The sequence below is a fragment of the Andrographis paniculata genome, unplaced genomic scaffold, assembly GCF_009805555.1.
Source record: "Andrographis paniculata isolate CXL003 unplaced genomic scaffold, ASM980555v1 Contig87END, whole genome shotgun sequence".
Taxonomy (NCBI): domain Eukaryota; kingdom Viridiplantae; phylum Streptophyta; class Magnoliopsida; order Lamiales; family Acanthaceae; genus Andrographis; species Andrographis paniculata.
In genome coordinates this window covers 1674928-1701824 of record NW_026137625.1, presented here as the reverse complement: position 1 = coordinate 1701824, position 26897 = coordinate 1674928, and the positions used below count along the sequence as shown (strand labels likewise).

General features: G+C 29.9%; 4 protein-coding genes across 6 annotated transcripts; 3 read left to right on the top strand and 1 right to left on the bottom strand.

Annotated features, from left to right (window-relative positions):
* The first annotated feature begins 1489 nt into the window (after positions 1–1489).
* On the top strand, positions 1490–8563 carry LOC127242707 (prolyl 4-hydroxylase 1). Of its 3 annotated transcripts, XM_051262361.1 has the most exons (12): positions 1490–1643; positions 2284–2331; positions 4216–4257; positions 4373–4419; positions 5118–5183; positions 5687–5761; positions 6106–6180; positions 6325–6395; positions 6485–6536; positions 6653–6742; positions 7673–7765; positions 8156–8563. In XM_051262361.1, exons 1-12 carry the CDS (start codon positions 1577–1579, stop codon positions 8261–8263), a joined length of 834 nt encoding a protein of 277 aa, XP_051118318.1. In that variant the 5' UTR covers positions 1490–1576; the 3' UTR covers positions 8264–8563. The 3 variants fall into 3 exon arrangements, with proteins under 3 accessions (XP_051118318.1, XP_051118320.1, XP_051118321.1); XM_051262363.1 differs by lacking the exon at positions 4216–4257; XM_051262364.1 differs by lacking the exon at positions 5687–5761.
* A 359-nt stretch (positions 8564–8922) lies between these two features.
* Positions 8923–13851, top strand: LOC127242706 (uncharacterized). Its single transcript, XM_051262360.1, has 6 exons — positions 8923–9317; positions 10141–10336; positions 10534–10606; positions 11653–11702; positions 11912–12025; positions 13456–13851. Exons 1-6 carry the CDS (start codon positions 9005–9007, stop codon positions 13580–13582), a joined length of 873 nt encoding a protein of 290 aa, XP_051118317.1. The 5' UTR covers positions 8923–9004; the 3' UTR covers positions 13583–13851.
* Positions 13852–20809: 6958 nt separating this feature from the next.
* On the top strand, positions 20810–23220 carry LOC127242704 (pirin-like protein). Its single transcript, XM_051262358.1, has 7 exons — positions 20810–21126; positions 21608–21657; positions 21778–21816; positions 21906–21934; positions 22006–22068; positions 22146–22249; positions 22397–23220. Exons 1-7 carry the CDS (start codon positions 20909–20911, stop codon positions 22881–22883), a joined length of 990 nt encoding a protein of 329 aa, XP_051118315.1. The 5' UTR covers positions 20810–20908; the 3' UTR covers positions 22884–23220.
* A 2195-nt stretch (positions 23221–25415) lies between these two features.
* On the bottom strand, positions 25416–26897 carry LOC127242705 (ras-related protein RABA5c). Its single transcript, XM_051262359.1, has 2 exons — positions 26497–26897; positions 25416–25937 (listed from the first exon to the last, which is right to left on the bottom strand). The coding sequence occupies exons 1-2, from the start codon at positions 26828–26830 to the stop codon at positions 25603–25605; spliced, it is 669 nt and encodes a 222-aa protein (XP_051118316.1). The 5' UTR covers positions 26831–26897; the 3' UTR covers positions 25416–25602.

Below are 26897 nucleotides of genomic sequence, written 5' to 3'. Positions count from 1 at the left end.
TTAAATTTACCAATAAATAAAAACAATAGTTTTACGTATAATAATGACATTGTAACAAAAATTATATAAACTAAGTATATTATAAAAATATATTATATTTTATAATTTATAATTTTTTAATATTAATTAAACTATTTAGTTATCTTAATTTTAATTTATAATTATTTTTACTAGTACTTTTCTTGATTATTTACTAATTATATTTTTATCTAAATTCTCGTATCTACAGTAATATGCTCATATTACATGGGACAAAAGAAATAAAATACTAGTATTAAAACTTTGAAAAATGTCATAAAATTTTTAATAAAATATATAAAGAGTATAATAGGTAATTAGATAAAACAAAATTTAGATAAAAACTCTCTCCTCCAAATTCTCCCAAATTGGAGGGGAAAAAAATTAGAAGAAATTGACTCCACTCCCCTCTAAAAAAATTTGAACCAAACACAAATTTTTTTTATAGTTTTATCCTATTTCCTCCAAAACCCTCAAACCAAATAGAAGTAAATGGATCAAGATGGGTCATCTTGATCGGGAGAGAGTATATAATTATACTTCAATTTATCTAACGTCTCGCAACAGATGATCCTTTTTCATTTTTTGTTCGTCCTATTATATTTTTAGTAAATTTATTAATCTTAAACATATTTAACAAATATAAATCAATTTAATTAAAAATTTTAACCTCTTACAAGTAGGACGACTCGCTCAAAATCCCATTATTTTTATCTATTTTCTCAATAAATAAATATTTTTATCTGTATTTAAAACTCTTTATTTTTAATAAAATTAGTTTTAAGTTAATTATAGATAAATAAATAAATTATTTTTTATTTTTTTTATTATATAAAATTTTATTTTCTACCAAATAAGATCCATATTGTATATATTTTATTGATATATAATGCTAAAAATATTTAAAATACTAACAATATTACTCATATATAAAATAATAAAATAATATTATAACTTATTATTAATAACTTACTAATTTACATTAGGTTTAAGTAAATGGGTTATCTTGACTGGGATGGAGGAAGTTATTTTAACATTGACTATCACATCAATCAATACAGTTTACTTTAACTATCAATTAATATACTCAGGAAAATATTTTTTTTTTTTTTTTTTAAAGTAATTGTACTATTTAACTAACATTACAAATATTTTTATAACTTACAATATATTATACAAATGTCATTATCTTTATATCATATATACTATAAATATCTAATTATGGGACAGAGAGTATCGTCATTACAAAAACCAAACTTAAATTTAAGTATCTAAATTCAAAAAATTTAAATAAAATAAAAAAATCAAATCAATTCAAATTTCAAACTTACAACCAAATATATTCTAAATTCTTCTTACCAGGTATAAGAATATCATTTCAGAAGTTGGTGTGCGGTCAATTACTTCGCAAACCGTACGGAAATGATCGTGCAGCGGATATAAAAAATAAAAAAATAAAAAAAAATAATAATAATAACTTCTTCCTTCACGCGGAACGAGAGTGTGCTCATTCACACCCGTCCTCACCTCGTCTTTCCCTTTTCTTCAATCTGCAGAAATGGCTGCTTTCGCGATGCGATTTGTCGTTGTTCTCCTCACATTTGTAACAGTAGGAATGATAATCGGTACTTCTTCCAACTCCTTTTGTCCTTTCACTGCTCATCATTTTGATACTATGCTCTGAATTTTATGATTCAATGGTGTTAGATTTCTGCTTCCTTTTGAGTGTAATGACCTCATCATACTCCATTTTTGAGTAGTCAAGTGTCGCCCTTGCTTCTTTTCTGGTTTTTCTTCTTTTGTTTGGTTTGGTTTTGTTTTGTTTTGTGTTTTGTTTTGTTGCTTTGTTGATGTTGTTGGTTTGTTTGGTTGTTATTATTACTATTATTATTATTTTAAACCTAGATTAGTGCATGAAGTTGGGAAAGGAACTCCCGAGAAGCAATGAAAATGATTGGGTTCTTATTCTAGCATTTAATAATAATTCTTGTGTGCTCTTGCAATATATATATATATATATATTTGAGAAATGGGATGATGCCCGAATCAGTGTGTAGTAAGTAATAAGTGAAGTAAGAGGTTTTGATGAGGTACACAGCAATGGAAAGTTAGATGACGCGTGAACATGTGTATGTGCATATGTGGAGGATTACAAATATTACTTGTCTCAAGTTCAAATACAGTGTTGTTTCGGTTAATTTTGTTTCTTGTACTTATGTTTTTAATACAAAAAGCGACTGTTGTGCTGTGATTATGGATATTCAGGAGCTCTGATGCAGTTGGAATTCATTAAGAAGCTTGATGATTCATATGGTAATCTTCTCATCATTCTCCAAGAGTACTTAATAGTGTTTTTCTTTTGCCTAATTTATTGTATATAGTTGCATTTTGTTCACTACCTTTTGACAATGTGGGAGCCTGACTATAACAACCTTCTGTTGTGAAATCCTAATAGTTGAATTTATCAGCATAGTTCTAACTCCAAGCTTTAAGGGTGTGTTTGTTTGTGGGTTTGGGGTTAGGATTTTTAATAGTAAAAAATTGAATTTGAATAGTTGTTTGATGTGATATAAATAGATGATGATGATGTGATGTTTTGAATTTAAAATAAATTTATAGTATAATATAAAAAAAGAAAAAGTAATGATTTGATTTGATATTTTTGGAGGGAAAAAAGAATTTAAATAGTAAAAATCTTGTGTAAAATCCACAAAAGAACACAAGTGTTTTTGTGGATAGATGAGCAAGTTGTTAACGTTAACAAGATAAAATCCTATTGCCAAAGGTTTTACTGTGATTTGTACTAATCATAGGCTCATAGCTAGCAATGACTTTAGCTTCGTCTTCTTTCCTTTCTTGTAGCCCCTTCTCGGTGCTGGGCATGTGATGTTTCATTTATGCTGGTTCAACTCTGATATTACTTTTGATTGATTTTATTCTTAGCTATCAAACTAGATTTTGGCTTCAAAATATATCCATTGACTGCCTCCTCGAGTCTCTTTTATAAATAGCGTGCAAGTTCTACAATGGATGTTTCTGTATCTTTCTGCACTATTTGAGGTTCATTTTGGCCACCTGAAGAAATTCCTTCACGACAGTCACTTCTCTGCAAAACATGAGCCACTTAACAGAGAATACAAATTATGCTATATACTTAATTCCATTTATGAAATTAATCTTGACAAAGTAAGAAACAAGTATAGTTACATACATAGAGAAAATGTAAATATATTTTGTTTTTATGAACTCTGTTAATATTTTCAACCTTTATTGTATATATTTGATGAATGTTCTACTATTTTCTTTGAAGTTGAAGTATACACGCAAACCCACACATTAACCCACCTAGTTTGACAGAGAACTCCTCAAATGAATTACATAAAGCCTTTCTCGACATTTAAGCTACTTACTTTGTACATAAACTAAATTGAATAGTGGTATGGTAGTTTATGATGGTTTTGCAAAAAAAGGGTGACAGTCTTCAATATTTGTGCCTTCTCATGAAATGCTGGATACTTGGAGTGCTACTGATAGTAATAGTTGTTTACTTCTAATTTGTAATTATAGAAAATGCTACTGAATGTGTAACCTAGACCTCGGCCACACATTTTGCTAACTGTTTGTGCCAAATGTCTCACCAAGTCTTGTCAAAGTAATATGTTTTGTTATTATTTTTGGGCACTTTGTGTCTTCCAAAACAAGTTTGATATCTATGGCTGGATAACATGTTATCCTTTTGTTACGGATCGAAACATTGGCCGAGGAACACCGAGGAGCGGCCTATGGCGTGCCACGAGGCTAGCAGAGATCTCTCTTCCGTAACCTCCTGGAATGTCCAGGAATGACAGAGGTGTTCGAAGAGGAACCATCCGACCCGTTACACTTTGACCCAAGTTACCAAACATAGTTAGCTTCAAGCCTTTTAGAAAAAATTTCAGTTAGGTGCCTATACTTCTTAATCACCCTCGTTTCACATGTATATTTTATATAATTAAAGGTAGTTTTCAGGTGAATGTTTAAGTTTTCTCAATAAATTAACTGATCACTCCTATGTGAATAATGCATTCAATCTTGTCATAGAAAGATAAATTTTCCTTCCTGTAGGTCACTTGTATTTTTCATACTGACTTTAGTTTGTGAATTGTGATTTAATATGCTGTTCTTATAAAATCAACATATGAAAATGTTGGTGTCTAGGGGCCAAGTTTTCATTGACAAGACTTAGAGGTTTGAGGGGAGGTATATTCTTTAACTTACATGTGGATAATAGTTTTTTTTTTTTCTTCACACATGCATCTGTTGAAAGCATTTGTTTTGGCGCATATAACATATCACCTCAATTCTCCCTTTACAGGAGCCTATTGGGGTGACCAAGAAGATGTAATGTTGCGGATTGGATATGTATGTTCATGGTCTTTTCATTTTTATAATGAGTTATTCTTTCATCTTCCAAATCTTAGACTTTATAACATAGGCCCCAATTAATCTTTGATATTGTTTGACTTTGATCTATATTTTTGTTGATATCATGTATCGTTATCGTATATGTGTAGAGGACATTAATTCACAATCCTTTTAATTATTCTAAGTGTGGTAACAGTTTAAGTGGCATGCTTTAATATTTGTTTTTTGTGGGGTGTTGTGAAACGATGGGCATAACTTGAGATTGGGTAGTGGTTAGGCCATCCAAATAGGACAATAATGTATGATAGAGCCCATATAGAATAAATGGAATGGAAAATTTCCATTTGACAACTGATTCTTTGGTTTCTTCCTGGGAAACCTTGTTCTTCCTGTGTTGTTTTGGTCTGAGTAATGAAAGGAACCTCATTAACTTTTCTTACTGGCTTTATCTCTGTGTATATTCTTGTGAATCTAGTAGATAATGTTTGACCTCTCTCCGATTATATAAGCTATATGTACCACTAAATGCTTTTAATAACTTAGGAAGGTCCAGAGTTCTGTTCGAGTCATTTGGGTCTTGTCTTATTCCTTGATAACAGTGAAACCTTCTAGAAGTGCCAGTTTAATTGCATGTTTATGAGTAGAGCTGTTATCTATTTACTTATATTGATAATTTATTATTTGCTGTGATGCAGGTTAAACCTGAAGTAATAAACTGGTCACCTCGCATTATTCTGTTTCATAACTTCTTAAGTGCTGAGGTATTTACATTTGTTGAATCATTGTCATGATATTCTTGTCAGATATCTAGGTTTGTTTACCGGTGTGACTATCTACTTGTTATGTGTATTAGAATATATTTTGTTTGAATATTGTGTACGTAGTATTTTTCTGTTTTTCAGTTCTTTGATTTTTGGGTTTCTGTATTTAAATATATAATAATATTCTATACATAGGGTAAATATTGTTCTTACTATTGCCTATGATGTATAAAATATGGCTTTTCTTATTATTGCCTATGATGTATCATTGAATCATGGATCACACGCCTTTAATCAAGATTAAAAAATGGCTTTCTATTTATTCAACTTTTAATTTTAAGAAATTGCTCATTTTAACAATTCAGTATGTTTGTAACATTTATGCTTTTCTAAAAGGGGGTACATTCATGCTAGGCCTAGAGTGCTTAACAAACTTAACAGTGAAAAAAAAAAAAAAAAGACATAACAGTGTAAGAAATTGTACTGTCCTTTTGCCTTTACAGGAATGTGATTATCTTAGAGCCATTGCCAAACCCCATCTAGTGGTTTCTACTGTTGTGGACATGAAAACTGGAAAGGTAAGTGTCGGTTTAGATACTAGATTCAAAACATGAATTTCCAAGATATGTTCTTGGTCTTGTGTTGGCATGTCTATATAGTACAAAGCTTTTTTAGTATCACCAAAATACATAAAAATGTTAACTGTTAATCAGCCTCTAGAGTTTGATCACTTGATTGCATGGGGGTCATCATTGTTTTTGCCTGATAAGCTAATTGATTATAGCAACCAGTACTTGCAGAAGCAACCAGATCCATCTAATGTTGTTTTCATGTTAATGAAGTTCATTTTATCTTCTCAGTTTTGTTTACAAATCAAATAATTACACTATCAACTGTAGTTTATGTAATATTTCTGTTTCAGGGTGTTAAAAGTAAAGTTAGAACAAGTTCTGGCATGTTTCTGAGTTCTAGAGACAGGAAATATCCAATAATACAGGTTTGATGAAACCTCAGTTTAATGCATTCATGACATTGGTTATGCTTGTGGATATTCTTTAATGTAGTGTAATTTTCGCTTCTCCTAATTAGAGCATTACAAATGATAGTTTCTCACTGTTATTGGAAATCATGTGCGTGTCAGGGAATTGAGAAGCGAATTTCTGTATACTCTCAAATACCAGTAGAAAATGGAGAGCGCATACAAGTGTTGAGGCGAGTAATAGTGCATACTTGTCTTTTACTACTCGATCAAACACACAACTAATAGATTAATTTAAAAGCTAACATCTGCAGAAGCACAGGTATGAAAAGAATCAGCTATATCGGCCACACCATGACTACTTCTCGGATCCGGTAAGCTTGTTATGTCCTTTTCCTTGTTGTGTGGGCTGAATATCATCTCCAAGCTATCATTATCATTGCTGACAGAAAAAAAAAATGCTAGAATTTGATGTGTTTTTTTCTTTCAGTTTAATTTAAAGTTTGGTGGTCAAAGAGTTGCAACCATGCTCATGTATCTGAGCGATGGTGTCGAGGGGGGAGAAACATACTTCCCAAAGGTAATGCATGTCTGATTCTATTTCTTAGGTGGAAAAGATGTTTCTGCTGACGTGGTTGATTATCTCAGCTATAGACCTGTTGAAATTCGTTGCAATGCAATACAGATAATAAGCTGAAGAGTTTTTGTGTGTGTCGGGAATATTTTAGCTAGTATAGATCATCAATAGTTTGCCAAAGTTTTGGGTATATCTTTGAGTCTAATATCAAGATCGGACAGATCAAACAAGCAAACCCTTGAATGTGTAATTAGTACACAAGACCAGATGCAGTATGGTTTTTCTGGTGCGTGAAAACATTGTGATGGTACTATTAGAAATTGATTGCTAGAAATTAAATGAACAGCAAATAAGCATCAGTTTTCTTCTGCATGCCCAGTTAGTGATTACTATCTGGAAAAGTGATGAAGTTATTTTCGTGACTAGCAATTATATGCTGATGCTTATAAGAAACTTCACGGGGGTTGAATGCAGCGAGTTTGATCGAAAGTTGTGAATTTCTGCTATTGAAGCAATCAAGTTTTTGTACAGATATAAGTCAGTTGGTCAGGATAAAGCACTTACGATATCATGGAGGAGGTTTTGTTTGATCCTCCATTTAATGTTTGGTAGAGAAGCCATCGAGGCTTGCATGAATTTATATCATTTGATATTTTGTCTGCATCATCATAAGATTTAATGGTTAATAGGACGTTATATTATTTTCTATCATGTCAACTGCATAACTAACAGGATTTTTTTCCAGAACTCCATTTCTGCCATTTCACTTTCATGGAATCTGCCCCGACTGTTTTGTTCTTCTGTTTTTAAAGTCCCGAGCTTACTTTTAAAGCTTCTTAGTATCCTTATTTTCACGATGTTATCAACATAATTATTACTTTTGATTCCTATATTGACGCTCATGTTTTGGTATTCTAAATCCGTCACTTTCAGGCTGGATCTGGTCAGTGCAGCTGTGGGGGCAGAACAGTCACAGGATTATGTGTGAAGCCAATTAAAGGAAGCGCCGTGCTATTCTGGAGCATGGTATGTTTTTTCCCCTCGAATTCTTTCAAGTCAAGACAGCACACGGTGTTACTACAGGCAGCATACCGTATACATTCATATAATGCAAGTACAACACATGAACTAACAACACATGCTATAGTCTTATACAACACAAACAATAGTTACTTTCAGCATATAAACTAACAGCACATGTTATAGTGTAATACATCGCAAATAAATAATAGTTGATTTCAACACATCATATACTGTTATACATCTCACTTATAATTATAAACTAACAACACATGTCTTTATTATATACAACATGTGTTATGTATAATAAGACTGTGTGTTGCTTATATATATATATATTACGGTTGTTGATTTGAATTTTCCATGTTACTTCTTGAGTCATTGATAATCTGTCAGGGGCTCGATGGACAGTCGGATCCAAGAAGCCTGCATGGCGGATGTGAAGTATTGTCGGGGGAGAAGTGGTCCGCGACAAAGTGGATGAGACAAAATGCCACAAGCTAAGTAAAAATTTTGTGAGTCCATTTTAACCTACATTGGAATATTGCATTAAAAATCCTTGCTTGGAAGCATGCATCGGCTTAGCTTTAGCTTGAATGAAATCAATTATTTGTGGTGGATTTACAATATACGATATGATCTGTGGCCTAATCCGACAATTTATTGTGAAAATTACATCACAGATAATATAATGTTTGGATTGGGGATTATGGTTTGGTTTGTATTCGATGATGATGGCCGATGGGGACTTTATGTAGAGTTTGCCGTATCCGTGTATATAATAATTAATTAATATTTCATGAAGATGTTTTTTTTTCTTTTTTTTTAAGATCTGGGAATCCTCAACCTATATATATATTATTCAGATATAATATTTTATCTTTCTCTACGATAAATAAATATTTTTATTTATGTTAATTTTTTTTTTTTTTATAAAATTAATTACAAATAAATAAATAATTATTTATACTATATAAAATTTTATTTTTATAAAAATAATATATATATATATTTTAATAAATATAATATTAAAAATATTTAAAATATGACTGATACTAGTCGTTCCTTATTTTTAAAGAATTATCTTAGATGGAGAAAGTGAGAAAGTACTAGTACTATATAATCACCCGCTACAGGAGTATAAAATAATTTGATAACCTAACGAAAAGAAGTGCGAAAAAACAGTATACGAATAATCAAACCCAAGTTCGCAAACACTCGCCGGACCCAAAACCTAGAACAGCGATGGGCTCCTCCTCCACCGCCACCGTCGCCGCCGCGAAGGAACGAGGGAAGCATCAGCCAGGTCTGAGGTCCAAGCATGGTATTAAAAAAACCAAAACAAAAGAAAGGAATAAGCAATCCAGCAAGAGTAAGAGCAAAAGCAACGCGGAAAAGAACAGAGGTGATAAATCAGTGGCCGCCGCCGCAGAGGAGAAACAGGAAATCAAAGCCATCGAATGGGCAACGGCTTCCCAGCAGCTGAGCTTTTTCATCAACCATTATCAGTCTGCCAATGGCGTTGCACTATCATCCCTCGAATTGGATTGCCTTAAAGGTTTCAATTCGGATCTCTTCCTCTCTAATGATGTTCAGATTATATGTTTTATGCATAGTCTTCACTTGCAGCTTTCTGGTATAAATAATTTACATATATATATAGAGTTGAGTTCCAAAGATATTTCTATTCTGAATTTGTGTTTATCCCAAAAAAAATATTGTTGATGTACCAAAATTTAACGCATACCAAAAATTATTTCTAATTTCAAGATTTTGGCATGAAAGTATAAACTCATAAAGATTATTGGGTATAGTTTCTGCTGTACCGAAATTTTGGTATACTAATTTTTAGGTATGATATCCAAATGGTAAAAATGCCATACCAAAAATTTCATACAGTACTAGTTGATTTTTTAATATTAATTATTATATCAAAATATAGTACAAATTTAAAAAAAAATTGCAAAAATATTTTCATTAATGTCTTATAATACAAATAGAAGGACATTTGTACAAAAAGTTATACAAATATAAAGATATTTTTAATGTTAAGTACAATGACGCAAAGGTAAAAGTGACCCTTGAAGGCAGACGGAGGGAGTATATGATATGTGGTATAAATTTCGGTATGTCATACCGAACCACCCCTAGTTAGAATTCTTCTAAGGTTGAGAATCATCTGGTTGAACAGAAGGCCGAAGGGGATCAAGTAACCACTCATTTCTTATTTTGTTGTTGCATCTAGCATCACAAGTACCTATTAATTTCCACCATCATTTCTGCATTATTAAATACACTTCTAAAGATACGGATGTATGCATATATCAACACTGCTTTCGTTCTCCAGAATTATAAATCTTAACTAGAAGTTTGAATAGCAGAAAAATGTATTGCCGAGCTCCCAGCTCCGACACAAACCACTAAAGGGAACTTGGCCGATCAAGTAAAAGTTGTTTTTGGATCATCTTGGAAGGAAGTGCTGTTTGAAAAACATCTTCGGGGTGGGGAAGTTGATCCTGGTAATCCTGCACTTCTTGTGATAAGTGCATCGGCATTAAGATCGTTAGAGATTCTCAGGTTGGTACTAATATTCGAGCTTTTGCTTGGCAAGTGAGTGTAACAGACCTCGAGGATTAAACAGGCTATTTTTATGTGTCATAATCTTGTAAATAATAGTTGCTGGATTCCAAAAAGATTAAATACGATGATGTTACATATTTATGGTGTGCTTTTTGATCTATAGTTTCATTGAGCTGAATAGTTTACCTGTGCAGGGAGTTACGGTCTTTGTCAACAGAATGCCATGCTGCAAAGCTGTTTTCTAAGCATATGAAGGTTGAGGAGCAGGTGTGTGGAATCTTACAATTTTATGCTAGAGTGTGAATTTTATGTCAAGTTGAGTTTCTAGCGTCTTCTTGGTGCAAGCAATGTAGATTATCATATAAGAATGTAAAAGGGAAAGAATCTATATTTAATGTATCGATTATCAAGAATTTCATATGCTGCTTAAGATGTATTAGAAATTGCTGTACTAAAAGAAAGATGCCAACTACCTACTACCTAGGGAGTTTGCTGGAAGACTATTAATGATCATTTCTCTATCAATTTAAAGTTTTAGGTGATATAATCATTTTAACATGATATCAGAGCGGGAAGTCCCGTGTTTGAGTCACATCGCCCTCCTTTGTGAAAAATTGTCCACTTGCATGGGAATGGGCCAATTGGAAAGACTATTATGATGTATGTTTTTATCGGCTTAAGGTTTTATATGAGATGATCATATAACAAGAGTAAATTTGCCAGGCTGCAGTAAACCTTTATAATATTTAGCTAGAGCGGTTAACGAGACGAACTGAATAGAATTTTAAAGTGTTTATGTTTGTTCGGTAACGTTTGCGAACAAAGTTCGTATTCGTTCATTAAATATTCGAGTTCGGTTCGTTAAATAATTTTATTGTTCGAGCTTGTATTCGTATTCAAGTCGAATAAGTTTGTTTGGGCTTGTTTAAGCTCTTTCAAGCTCATTCAAAGTCATTTGAATGGGTATGATATTTTATTTTTATTTTTAATTTTTTTATATAATATTTTATTTATTTATTTTTAATTAATAATTCCATATATTTATTTTTTAACGAACTTTTGTGAACAAGACTCAAACTCATTCATTAATAAAACGAGTCTATTTATATTGTTTGGCTTGGCTTGTTTATATTCGTAAACAACCTTAAACCAAATTGAGACATGTTCACGAACGGCTTTGTTTGTTTAACAGCTCTATATCTGGCTCATGTTCATATCACTAAATAATTTTCTCTGGAAGTTATAATTTTCTTCATGGTGCTAATATCTTGTCCATGCATATATCATTTTTCTCCTCTCTTATCTTCCTGTAGGTAGCTGTTCTAAAGAACCGTGTAAATATCGCAAGCGGAACACCCAGCAGGTATCGTGTTTTCGATCAGTGCTTCTGCTGTGCTCAACTATGTATTCTGATTTTCTGATATCTGTATTTCTTCTATTTTCTTGGTTTCAGAGTCCTTCTCGAATCATTTATATTATCATTCCTTTTCGTAAACTTAAACACATGCATCTTTTTGTTACTTGTATAGTTACCCTTCTCTACAAATTAAATTAGTTGACTGTTTGTTTCAGGATTAAGAAATTAATTGATATTGAAGCCCTTGGTCTTTCTCGATTAGCAGTTGTTATGCTTGACATGCACACGGATGTCAAGGGATATTCTTTGCTCACTCTTCCTCAAGTGAGGTATGAATCCTTCATTTCGTTCCTTTCTATTACCTCCTTATTTTGTAGACAAAAAATGTTTATAATTCATGAGTGGTTTGAAAAGCCGGCATAATTCTCCCTACTACTTTAGAAATTAAGTGAAGGTTCCTCATGTTTCCAAAAATATTGTATAGAATCCCCTTTCGAAAACATATGTGAGCCTTGTGCAATTTTTAGGAAATTCTGTGCAATATCCTTTAGAACACTAAAGAGTCCGTGAAGTTTTAAAAACATAAAAGGAATATGGTATATATTTTTCAGACCACAAATGAGTTATAAGTAATTTTTCCTATTTCGTATATCTAGCTTTTTACTTCTATGAGATACGGACGTATCAAATTTTTTCAAGAACTTGGTGAGTTAAAAATCTGTGCATGATGTGCCAATGTCTCTGTCCATGAAATTTATTAGTAGACTACTGAAAAGATTTATGGTCAAGTTCTCGATCCGAAAATGGTACATTGCAGACTAACTGATATTTTCTGAATTTTCGTCTAGATTGGAACCTTCAGAAGTAGGACCTCATTTTATGTCTGAAATAGACTTGTAGTGCATTTTGGATTGATTGTGGTGTTAAAGATTGACATAAGTAGAACTTAGTTATGGATCAATAAGTCATGATTCTTCTAACAATTTCTTCGGGGATCGATCATGATATGCATTGTTTATTCAATTTTCTGTGCTGAAGTTGCCACTGGTCATGTTTCCTTATAGATCACTGCGTTTCACCAAATAGAAGGGATAAATTCAAATAATAACCACCAAATTTAAATAATATTAAACAAAATATCTATTTAAAATGTATATCAAGAAGTTCCATTGGAGGTTGTATTCTTTTGGAGTTAAGCATGCCAGGAAAGGATTCAGTGATCTAGGAACTATTATACATAAAATTTGGTTTATGTCGGATGCTTTTCTACAGCTTATCATTAGGATGTGTTTGTTTGTGGATTTTAGTTTTTGGGTTTGAATTTTTGAATTGTAAAAAGTTGAATTTGAATAGTTGTTTGATGTGATATAAATAAAAGTTGATGTGATATTTTGAATGTAAAATAAAATTTGTAGTATAATATAGAAAAAGAAAATGAATTGTTTGATGTGATATTTTTTGAGAAAAAAATAGAATCTGAAAAGTAAAAAAATTCTGTGTTAAAACTCGCAAAAAAACACAATGTAAAAGCTTCTTCACACCAGATAAAATTGTAATCTATATAAAATTGTTCACACCCGATATAAAAAAATTGTTCATTTCATATGACAATGTGAGCTAGGATCAGTTTTGGAATTTCATTCTCACTTCTCATTACACGAAGCAATGAGAAGTATCATACTAAAATCTTTTACATTCTAATAATAACACTTCCGGGCGATTATTAAGTTACTAAGCTGCAATTTCTTTTCATCTGCAGGGATGAGTTTTGGGATTTGTACAGAAGTTATTTTCACCAACGATTGATCGAAGGCAAGCTACAGCTATGTCTATATGGTCCATTACCCACTACTTTGCCGAAAAAGAAGAGAAAGCATGACAACTAGTAAGTCAAAAAATATATTGCAATTTGATGGTTTTTGGTTACAGTACTTAAATTTTGTGGGAAGTAGGTTGAGATATAGCGTAATTAGTTCCGAATATTTATGAGATTTAATAGAGCAAATCAGACTCAGAGCCAAAAAACACAATAGAAATTGATAAGTATGATGTGGGATTAGGGAAATTCTTGAAACTTTGGCTCTTGAGCTTAGAGTATGTTGTTTTGTTTATTGTAGTCTCTATCAGTTTTTTTGGTTCAATGAAATTTATGAGGAGAAGATCATGTGTCGTATTTTTGGTATTTTGGTTCAGAAAGTTAAAATTATAGAATATTAATATTGTTTATTATGGGTAGCATAAAAGAATGTATTGATTAAAATGCACTTAAAAAAGAGTGTTATGGTTGTCATTTTAGATGAAATGTAAAATTATTTTACTAGTGTGTGGAATCATATTTACTAATTATTAATTAAAATTTTTTGTTCAATGAAATTAATGCTCCTTCCCTTTTGGGTCGGATTAAATTTTTAACAAATTTCGTATCGGATCGGATCGGTATACTTAAAATCCGAACCAATCCGAAATTCGAAATATAACATTTTAATATATTTTTTTATTATACATGTTTAATATTTTATTAGAGAATATTATATTTAATATAAAAAATTCAAATTTATTAATTATATTTTAATATATTTAATTTATATATATTATATATATTTAATATTATAAAATGATAATAAAATTTTAAAAAATGTAAAAATTTTAAAAAAATAATAAAAATAGTTAGAATTTCGGATTTTTTGGTTTGTTCGGATTTTTTAGTTCGGATTTTCGGATTTCGAATTTCGGTTATTTCGGTTCGATTCGGATGGTTTTTTTAAAAATTTCGGATTTTCGGATCTGTTCGAATTTGGCAAAATTCGAACAAAAAATTCGAATGCTCACCCATAATAATAGAGGTATTTTTATTTTTTTTTTATTTTTTTTTTATTTTTTTTATTTTTTTTTATTTTTTTTTTTTTTTTTTTTTTATACTGTAACTCAATAGAATACTAATGTTAAAAAATGCAGAAAGTATCGCCGAACGGGAGCGAGTATTAAAATCTCATTGATTATTTAATAGATATTAACATTAATTTGAAAATAGAGACGCTAACGACATATTGTTTAATGTTGATCTACGGGTTTTTTTTTTTTATTCTTTAAATCTCTTTTGAACAGTTTTCTTTGTCATTTAATATGCAAAATATTATACTACATTCGTTTAAAAACAAAGTATTTTTTATTGATCCGCATATTGTAGGAAAAAAAAATATTACATCTCAATATAATATTAATATTTCTAAAATTTTATTAAAAAAATAAATGAATAGATAGATATGAGACGGATGGAGTATAATAAAAAAATATATTAATGTGTGTGAAATTAACAAATAAATTTTAAGGATAAATAAGAAATAAGAAAATAAAATAAAAAAGGTGATCTAAAACTATAGATATAGAACGTATTAAATTAATTAGTTGACTGATCGAATAATTAAAAGCTTTTCAATAAATTGTTTGTCAAACTCCATCAAATTCTTTAGTTTGTTCTTTTTTAGTTCAAATACCATCCACTTTGTATAATTTTTAACATAAATATATTATTTATTATTACAAAATATTATACTCTCTCCGTCCCATAAATATTAATTTGCTTTTTACACGTAGTTTTATAAATATTAGTATTATATTGAAATATAGTAGGAATAAAGTAGAAATGACTAAAATAACCTTATTAGTATGTGTGATATAAAAGTAATGACATATGTGTAATATATTGTAAGTTGTAAGAGTATTTGTAAGGTTAGGTATATAGTACATTTACTTTAAAAAAAAAAAATTAAATACTTTGTTATGAGACAAACTAAAACGTAAAAGTAATATTTGTTATAGGACAGATGGAATATTAACGTACTATCAAAGTAAAAAAATTAAATAATATTGTCTTTCAAATCAATTTTAAAATAACACAACACTTGTATCTTTTAATTGAAATATTTATGCAATAGTATATCACAAAAATACTTGGGTTTAAACCTCCAACATATTTCATTTGTTGGTGTTACTTTTGTTACCTAAATTGGATAATCTAGAATATAACTAAATATAAAGTTATTTAAAATTCGAAAAATATCATTACTCTATATATAATAAGTAGATTGAAAATATAATGGATTAATGGTACATTCTAGAATGATTAAATATAAAGTAACTTACATTAAAAAAAATATTTACTTTATGTATATAGTTAAGTAGTGTAAAAATATACTCCCTTCATCCCATGTAATATAAGTGTATTACCGTAGACACGAGAATTTAAGTAAAATATAATTAATAAATAATTAAGAAGTGTATTAGTAAAAATAATTATTATTTAGTAAAAATTAACTTAATATACTTTCAATAAGATAATGGTAAAAATGATATATTGATTATGGACAATTTAATACTTATGAACTCGTAGAGAAAGGTGAAGATTTCAAGAATTTATCTTTTATTTGAATTTAAATAAATGTTGCATGTAATATATTTTAAGATGAAATAATTTAGTTTTATAAAAAATTTAAATTTTATATACAAAATAAATTGATAAAAAATCAATCAAAGAGTGTGTTAATTTATATTTTTTAACACATTTTTTGTATTAAGTATATATATAAAAGTACTCCCTCCGTCTTAATTAATTTGTTCAATTTAATTTAAGGTACTAAGCAATTAAAAAATTTATTAGTGAAAATAATTATGATTTAATAAATATAATTATAGATTAAGATTACGATGACTAAATAATTTAATTAAAATAAAAAATTATAAATTATGAATTTTAAAATGTGATTAAATATATAATTATATTTTTAAAAAAGAAAAGAAAAAATTATGTAGGACGACCGAGAAAACAGAAAAAATGAAAAATTAAATTGAACGGAAGGAGTAATATTTATATTATATTTGTAATCTTGTATGAGTAAATAAAATTTATTTTCTTCATCAACTCAAATCTTTTTATTTTTTATTTTTATTTTAGTCTGTCAACTCAAATCTTCTTATTTTATTTTTTTTCTTTTTTTAGTAAAATAACATTTCATATAAATAAAAAAATACTTTTTTTTTTTTACTTTATCATTGTATTATTATTTTTATAAAAAAAAATTAGAGCAAAATTACTTTTATATACACCATTTATACTAAAATTTAATAAAATACTAATATATTTAAATTTATATGATAAACATAAATAAATAAATTATTAAAGAACAAAAAATATATATTATATATCGTGCACGAATATATATTATATATATATTTTTATAATATTAATTGAGAATTGTAACAACATAAGAGAGAGGTAGGCGAAAAATTTATATATTATATATATATATTTTAAGGGTGTGTTTGTTTGGGGGTTTGGATTTTGGATTGGGATTTGAATAGTAAAAATTTTGAATTTGAATAGTTGTATGATGTGATATAAATAGGGTTTGATGTGATGTTTTGAATGTAAAATTGATTTTTAGTATAATATAAAAAATGAAAAATAGGTGTTTGATTTGATGTTTTTGGGGGGAAAAAATTGGATGAATAGTGGAAATCCTCCAAAATCCTTCAAACAAACACACCCTAAATAAACCCAAATCAACGACTCTAATGATGATTGTGGAGTTATATAATAAATTGTCTTAATTGGATGGGATACGAGATTTAAAAAATATTGATATTATATTGGTAGTTGGTAAAATATATGGATAATAGATTTTTTTTTTGCCATGTGAGTATATTAGTGTAAAAAGTAATGACAATTGTGTAATAAAAATGAAAAAGTAGGGATAGTTTTACGGTGATATGGTTATTTATGAAAATAAAACTATTGTTTTGGAACAGACAAAAATGGTAAATAAGACTATTGTATTGGAACGAAAAAGAGAGTATAATTTTATGCATTATTTGACCAAATGAAATTATACGATAAATTTTATGTTATATAATAATATAATAATAATGGTAAGTATATATATATATATGTATAAGTACTTGTATATTAGTATATACTCCGTAATATTTATATATTACTTCCTCCGTTCCAGATACCGTGTCTGCTACACTGTAGACACAGTATTTTAGGAGGGATGTAATTAGTAGATAATTAAGAATGTATTAGTGAAAATAATTATTCTATAATATAAATAATTATAAATTAAGATTAAGATAACTAATTAGTTTAATTAAAATTAAAAAAAAATTTAAAAATTTAAAATGAGATTAAAGTGTGTAATCATTTTCTAAAAAAAGAAAGTGACATGATATGTAGAACGGACAGAAACGAAAACGCGGACATGATATTTGGGACGAAAAAATAATAATATAGTACAGATAGATGGACACAAGGACAGAGAGTTTAAGAGGATGAATTGTGTGTTGTTGTGTCTCCTTATTCCAACAATTAACACCTATTTATAGGTGTAAAAACCTTGTTCCGAAGGAAGAGAAAAGCATACAATAAAAAGGCAACGTAGTCGCTACGTACATATTACATAACAATAATGTGGAATTGTTATATTTGTTTTATTATAAGCCTTCAAAATTTAAAGTGTTTGTTTGTTTGTTTGTTTGTTTTTTTTTTTTTTTTTTTTTTTAAATTTGATTTAAATTTATTTTTGTTTAAATAATATAAGCGTTCATAATTTTAAAGTATATATCTTTTTTTTTTTTTTGAAATTTGATTTTAATTTATTTTTGTTTAAATAATACTCTCTCCGTCCCACATATTATGTCCACGTTGTCGTTTATGTCCGTCCCACATACCATGTCACTTTAGTTTTTTGGAAAATGATTATACACTTTAATCTCATTTTAAACTTTTTAATTTTTTTTTTAAATTTTAATTAAACTAATTAGTTATCTTAATCTTAATTTATAATTATTTATATTATAGGATAATTATTTTTACTAATACATTCTTAATTATTTATTAATTACATCACTCCTAAAATACCGTATTTATAGTGTAACAGAGACGCTACGTGAGACGGAGATAGTATAAGCGTTCATAATTTTAAAGTATATATATATATATATTTTTTTTTTGAAATTTGATTTAGATTTTTTTTATTTAAATAATATAAGCACTCATAATTTAAAGTGTTTTTTTTTTCTTTTCTTTTTTAAATTTAATTTTAATTTTTTTGTTTAAATAATATAAGCCTTCATAATTTAAATTTCCTTTTTTTATTTTCTGAAATTTGATTTTGATTTTGATTTTCTTATTTAAATAATAATTTGAATGAGATATTTTATATTTAAAAAAATATAATATATTTTTATAAATAATTGCAGAGATTGCATTATATGTAATTGAAATAAAATCATCAAACTGTAAAAATAGATTTGGTTTAATTTAAGTTGTTTACGGATTTAAAATTTTTATTTATTTTTTAAAATTAAATAGTAATTTGATATCGTATTGTATTAGAAAAAATAATATACTATACCACATCTCCTTAAATAAACATCTATTTGCTTTTGAGGTGTAGAATTTTGAATATTAATATTATATTAATAAATAAATACATATTACGATAAAAAGATAACAAAAATATTTTTATTATTGTTATATAATACAAAAATAATGATAATATATAAGAATATTTTTAATGTTAAATTTAGTACAGTAACGTAAAAAAGCAAAGGAATAATATATTATTGATGGAGGAAGGGAGTATATGTTTCAATTATAAACTTTATGGATGTGTTCGTCCGTGAATTTGAATTTTAGATTGGATTTTTTTAATAGTAAAAATTTGAATTTGAATAATTATTTGATATAATTTTTTGAACATAAAAATTAATTTTTAAAGTAATATAAAAATAAAAAATAATTATTTGATTTAATATTTTGAAAAAAATAAAAACTAAACAAATAAAAATCTTGTAATAAATTCACAAGAAAACACAAACTATGAGTTCCATTGTAAATAGTCTATTTGGCCGCGTGTGTTTGTTTGAGGAATCTAAAAAATCTGCTATTCATCCAATTTTTGGTTTTTTAAAAAATCAAATAAAACACCTATTTTTTATTTTTTATATTCTAAAAATCAAATTTATATTTAAAATATCACATCAATACTTATTTATATCACATCATACAATTATTTCAATTCGGAAAAAAATCATTTTTGGTTCCAATATAATTAAAATTTATCAATTTTGGTCATAATATAAAAAACCTTATCAATTTTAGTCTTATTATAAACAATTTCAATCAATTTTGGTCTTATTATAAAAAACTTCAATCAATTTTGGTCTCACCGTTAAAAAACTAACGAAAATTGCTGATGTAGACATAACAGAGTTGACGTGGCAGCTCACTTGGAAACTACACGGCCATGCACAATTATACACGGTCTTATTGTCACACGACCATGTATATTTCAGTGTACAATTATATATTGCCATGTTGTTACGGTTACGTATAATTCTACACAGCTGTGTATTTTGGTATAAAATTTTATCTTATTTTATATTTTTTTAAAAATATTTTGAATTTAAAAAAATTGATATAGTTAAAATATTTGACAAATCTGAGCACACAAAGAGGCTCCCAGAAACCCTAGCGGAATCATCGGAAACCAATCTCAAAATAAAAAAGATAAAGAACTACGACAAATTAGTCGGCGTATGATTGCAAATCTTCTCCTAGCAGAGGCAAAAGAGGAAATAAGGAGGACTTTTTAACTGTAGCCGACCGGTTTTGATGGCAGCGTAGTTGAACGGGAGATAAAGAATTCAATGGCTGGATTTTGACTAAGGAGTACACGAGAAGACGATGATAGAATATGAGTAAGAAATGACCGGAGGGTAGATTTGTATTTTTACGTGGCAGGCCGTACGAAACTAGTATTTATAAAATATACTCCATTTGTTACATATAATATGGGTGTATAATTTTTAAGTGTATCACTAAAAATAATTACTGTATAGTAAAAATAATTAAATAATTAAATAATTTAATTAAAATTTAAAAAGATTTAAAATTTAAAATATAATTAAAATGTATAATTGTATTTATAAAAAAAAAAAAGAAAAAAGAAAAAAAAAAAAGAAAAGAAAGAAGTATCCGACCAAAATAGAAAATAGAAAAATAGGGTGCGAGTGAGTAATATATATAGAAAGTGAGTATATATACATGTGGATTGAGCGAGCGTTGAATCGGAAGCGAGATTATTCATCGTCACCAATCTCCGTGATCTGATCGACAACAGCCTGTTCTATATTATCATATATATATATATATGATCTCTGTATGCAGAGATTTTGTATTGTTTAATCTCCGTTCAAGTAAAATCAAACAGGTTTCAGGAGTACTTCAACGGAGGAGCATCGTCGCCATGTCTGGAGCTTCTGGAGATGGAAGGTTGGGGTTCGAGCAGCCGAGATTAGTGGCGAAGAAGATTCTCGCCAAATCGCAGAGCGAAGGCGTCGGCGCAGTCGTCAGAAGAAGCATTGGCAGGTCAGAAGGACGATGATTCATTTCTCCTTTTAATTTCCGTCTCTTCCATTGATTTTCCCTCTTCATTAACGGTTTTGAGTCGAATTTGTGCATTTCTTGAGACTTGAGGCGCTTTTAGTTCTTAACTCTCTTTGAATTTCACTGTCGTTTTTGAGGACGTAATATGTTCCTATGATTAGTATCACATCCATTGGAAAAGAAGTTGCGATTCAAATCGGAAATTTACAGTTTAGACGAATTTTTTTCACTTGAATCTTCTCTGTTTTCACGATTATCCAAAATTAGGTTTGTTGTATCCAATGGATTCAAATTCTACCAAGTATCTGTCGTTTAACTGATTGACTGATAATTCCCTAATTTTAGTAGCTACTCTGTTCCTTAAATCAGTATAGATACGCATATATTCCGTAATATACACCAAAATCGAAAATCTGAATTCATTTCAATTCCGGCGGATTAATGTAGTGTTCATAATTTGCAGGCCAGAGTTGAAATCATTAGATCCTTTCCTCATGCTAGATGAATTTGCTGGTAATTTTTCCAGTCATCTGCTCAATTCTCTCATAAACATTTTCCTTATTCCGTACTTACCCCAGTATCTTCAAATAAGCACTGATTCGAAAACTTTTTATGATCGACGATACTTTACAGTTTGCCCTCCTGCCGGATTCCCTGACCATCCACATCGAGGTAGTCGAGCAATCTTGTACTAAACCTCTTCTTCTTCATGCATTTTGATATACTTAAAAGGTTAAAATGGTGTTTGTTGTTTCTTACAGGTTTCGAGACTGTTACATATGTGCTGCAGGTAATTGTTACAGATTGAGAAGTGGTTTAATTTGGTTGGTTTCGCCTACATGATCTTGTGTTTCTATACAGGGGGGTATTACTCATCAAGATTTCTCCGGGCACAAGGGCACGATACATGCCGGTGAAGTTCAGGTAACTGATAGAAATGTAAGGTATCCTGTTGATCTTAGTCTTCTGATTTTATGGCTCGTGTTGGTTTGATGCTGCAGTGGATGACGGCCGGGAGGGGCATTGTGCACTCGGAAATGCCTGCTGGAGAAGGCACACATAAAGGCCTCCAGCTATGGATCAATCTCTCTTCCAAGGATAAAATGTGATATTTAGCCTAAAAGAATATATTGATTTTTTTTATATTTAACCTAAAAAAAATAGTAAATATACTTAAAAAAAAAAAATAGTTATTTTTCTCAAGTTTTAAGAATTTATTTTTACTGATTCTTGTATATGCTGTTGAATTTAGGATGGAGGCTCGGTACCAAGAGCTGCTGAGCAACGAAATCCCCAAGGCGGAGAAAGACGGGGTGGAAGTAAAAGTGATCGCCGGCGAGGCAATGGGGGCACATTCTCCGGTTTACACACGCACCCCGACAATGTACCTGGATTTCACCCTCCAACCCAACTCCCAATGCCACCAACCAATCCCGGAGTCTTGGAATGCCTTCGTGTACATCCTCCAAGGGGAAGGCGTGTTCGGGGCACCTGATGCGCAGCCTTGCGGCGCGCACCACATGCTGGTTCTCGGCCCGGGAGAAGGGCTGAGTGCATGGAACGGATCGGAGGAGGCGGTGCGTTTCATATTGGTCGGGGGGCAGCCGATCGGGGAGCCGGTGGTCCAGCACGGCCCCTTTGTGATGAACACACAGGGGGAGATTGACAGGACCATTGAGGACTATTACTATGGGAGGAATGGATTCGAAATGGCAAGAAATTGGAGGTCGTCTAAATGATCATTTTTTTGTCAAGATAGAATCGATCGTTGCGGATGCGCTGGCTGGCTGGCTGGCTACCATCAATATAATGTGGTATGTATCGTGCATTGTTTTTGTTTTTTCATTGACATTATTTTGTGTTTTGTGTTTGGGTTAATATGTCATTTTCGGACAAAGAAAGGGGGGGATTATGTTGTCGGGTAATGGAAACGGGGCTTCTAGAAGGTTGTTGGGGGGGGTGGTTACGCGTGGGGTTAGAAGATGATGGTGAAGGGGGAAGTGGTGAATGTGATGTTTAGTTGTTGGTTTCATATTTGGAAGTAGTCATAAGTCAATTCTTGTTTTTTTTTTTTAATCATAGTGTTTGGTACTGTTTGAGTATGTTTAGGGTGTGTTTGTTTGGAGGATTGGATTTATACTATTCATTCAATTTTTTTATCCAAAAAATATTAAATCAAACATCTATTTTTTATTTTTTATATTATACTAAAAATTAATTTTACATTCAAAATATCACATCAACACCTATTTATATCACATCATACAACTATTCAAATTCAAAATTTTTACTATTCAAACTCAAAATTCAAACCTCCAACCAAACACACCCTAATGAATATCATTCAGTCTTAATACTTCAAATATAGATATAAAATATTAAATTAATAATACAATGTTTATCTAATACATGTTACACTCTCGTTACTTATACAATTTTTTCATTTTCATTAGTTGCTATATATATATATATATATATTGAATATCTCCATTTCATCATTATATCGTTATTTTTACACAAAAAAGATAAAAGATAAAGTTATTTTTATATTACTGTTTACTATCAGCTAAAATTAAAATAATATAATTCTTAAAACTCGGCTTAAAAAAATAAACATATATCTTAACACAAGTCGGGAGGATTATATGAATTGTTGGGGTATATTAAGTAGTCTTTAGAATTAGTACTATCATTAATTTATATCTATTTGTATTTGAATTAGTTGTCAAGTTGGTTTATTTATGTTAGTTTGATAAAAACATATTTAAAATAATGTAAAATTTTGTAAACTTTATAAATATAAAATGTATTCTTTTTTTTTTTCCTTTATGGTAATATGTGAATTTGCTGCGGCCCTATTTGTCGAATGCACTATGAATAAACTCCGGTCAAACTTAATACTCTGCAATTAAGTCCGACAAAATAAGTTATACTAGGCGAATTATATGTGATAAATAGACCTGGAGTCTTCGGAGGTTTAAATTCATAACTTTACGATTACGAATTTACCTCCGTACCATCGCCCATCCCAGTATAAAATGTATTCTTGTCACAAAAGCATGTTAAAATAGTAGAATGATTTTTATATTGCTTTGATAAAATAGCATGGGCTATTAGTAAAAATATGATATTCAATCAAATAATTATATGATATTCAATCAAATTGCATAGTAAACTATGCAATATGGAACAAAGGGTGTGTTCCTCTTCAATTTCTACACAATTTTTTTTTTTTTTTGGTAAAGTATATCTTACTCTTGTGTTTTACTAAAAATACACAAAATATCTTATATTTATTGCGGATTTGTGTTAATATAAAATTTGCACGAAATAATTTTATTGTCCAAAACTGATATTTGATTTCAAATAAAAACCTAAATTATACAAGTTTAATACAAATAAAAAATACAAAATATCTTAAATATTTTTTTTGAATAAAATAAATAATAAAATAATTAATTAATCTTTCATTTTATAGTTTTTGAAAACAAATTATTATATGATTTTTATAAAAGCTATAAAAATAAATAATTGATCAATTATTTGTTTATTTTTTTATTCAAAAAAAATTATTTAAAATATTTTATGTTTTTTATTTGTACAAAATTTGCTTAATTTAGGTCTTTTATTATAACCAAATATCAGATTTGGACAAGACGGTATTTCGTGCAAACTTTACATTAACACAAAAAAATTTCACGCAATAAATAAAACATAAGGTATTTTGTGCATTTTTACTAAAACACGTGAGGGTATTGTATAAATTACCCTTTTTTTTTTTTAATATTGTTTTGACTCTATATAACACCATAAAAAATGGATGTGGATGTGTGACTACTTTATGTTGTATAGGCCCATTCATGTCCTTAAAAAAGAAATAACCACCATGTCCTAAATTAGTTTATTCGTATTGGATAATTCAAAAATAGCTTTACAACTAACCAATGACCTAGCAGAGACACCTCTTAATATCACCAACACACTTAATTTAGCAAATCTCCTGTATATCTATATTTTTCACAAAATATTAAATCCAATAATTTATTTAAATCAAAATCCAAAACCCATCTTTATACTATCTTCCAAATATCAATTGCAACCTATGAAGGGTTTCATATATCACACTTAGAAATCAAATTGTCCACAATACTCAAATGAACTCAAATAAATACATAATGAGAGAGATATATGCATATATATATATATATAATATATAGATAAATTCAAAATAACCCAAATGAATATAAAAAAAAAAAAAAAAAAAAAGAAGAAGAAAAAGCACAAACTCAATAAGTATGATGAGTAGAGTATGACAATCAAAAACACATAATTTACAATTCAAGAACAAAGAAAAATTTTGAGAGTAGAGATGAGTTTGTTCAAGTTCAACTAATGAAAGAAGCAACAAATTGATAAATAGATCAAAGGAAAGGATTGATAATGGATTCAGTCTGACCTCTAACAACAAGAAGAGGATCTCCTGCCGGGCTTGTGTTCTTCATCATCATCATCATCATCTTTGCCATCATTGACAATGGAGACTCGGTTGACGGATAATGCTGCTTTGTAAGAATCAGAATTCAAGACCTTCCTGCTCACATTATTGTATATCTCGCGGATGACCACTTCAAAAGCCTTTTTAACATTTGTCGAGTCCAAGGCAGAGGTTTCCATGAAAAATAGCCCCTCCGACTCTGCAAGAGTCTTGCCTTCCTCCACGCTCACAGACCGGATATTCTCTAGATCGCATTTATTCCCCACGAGCATCCTACCAACTGTTGTATCGGAATGTGCTGCAAGAATTGGATACCATCAAACTAATGCAGCTTAATACAATCATCCCTTTCTATTACAATATTCCTATTCCTATTCCTATACACATGCTCACAGTCACAGTATGAATCTAATCAGCAATTGCTAAAGAAAGTTGCCATTGAATTTGTAAAGTGCAAAAAAGAAAAAAAGGTTAAACATGAATGCAGGATGGTGTATCCATCAAACAAGTATCTGTAAACATTTACAGACCATGGAAGGGATCAAAATATTCACAAGCACCTAACTAAGCAAAAAATGGTATGAAACTCAAAGTTGACTCAAGAGAGTCCACCCAAGTCGCACCAGTACTGTCACTTTCAGTGTTAAAAATTTAATTCAAGGCTTGAACAGTACAAAATTCAGATCTGGCTGGCTCCAATCCACAATTCTCAGATAATACAAGCTATATATATCGATCAATTTCCAGATAACCTAATCGGAAGGAAGAACAATTGAATTGAAACGAAATGAGAAGGAATAGCTAATAGGAATCAATAAAGCAATTAATCAAAAAGGAGAAAAGCATAGCCTAGTTACTCTTGAGCTCGTCGAGCCATCGGGGAATGCTTTCGAAGGTGGAGCGTCTGCTGATGTCGTAGACGACGAGAGCACCGAAAGCGCCGCGGTAGTACGCCGATGTGACGGCTCGGAATCTCTCCTGTCCGGCGGTGTCCCAAATCTGAGCCTTAACCTCCTTTCCGTCGATCTCGAGGGATTGCGTCTGGAATTCGACCCCGATGGTGGCCTTGGAGTGGAGGTTGAACTCATTCCTGGCGTAACGCGACAGCAGATTGGATTTGCCCACGGCGGAGTCGCCGATTATCACGATTTTGAACAAGTACTCCTCCCCTTCCTCGTCAGAAGACGCCATTGATTATTATTCAATGCTAATGGTAATGGTGATGTAAATGATTTGGCTGGCAGACAGGACTGCGTGA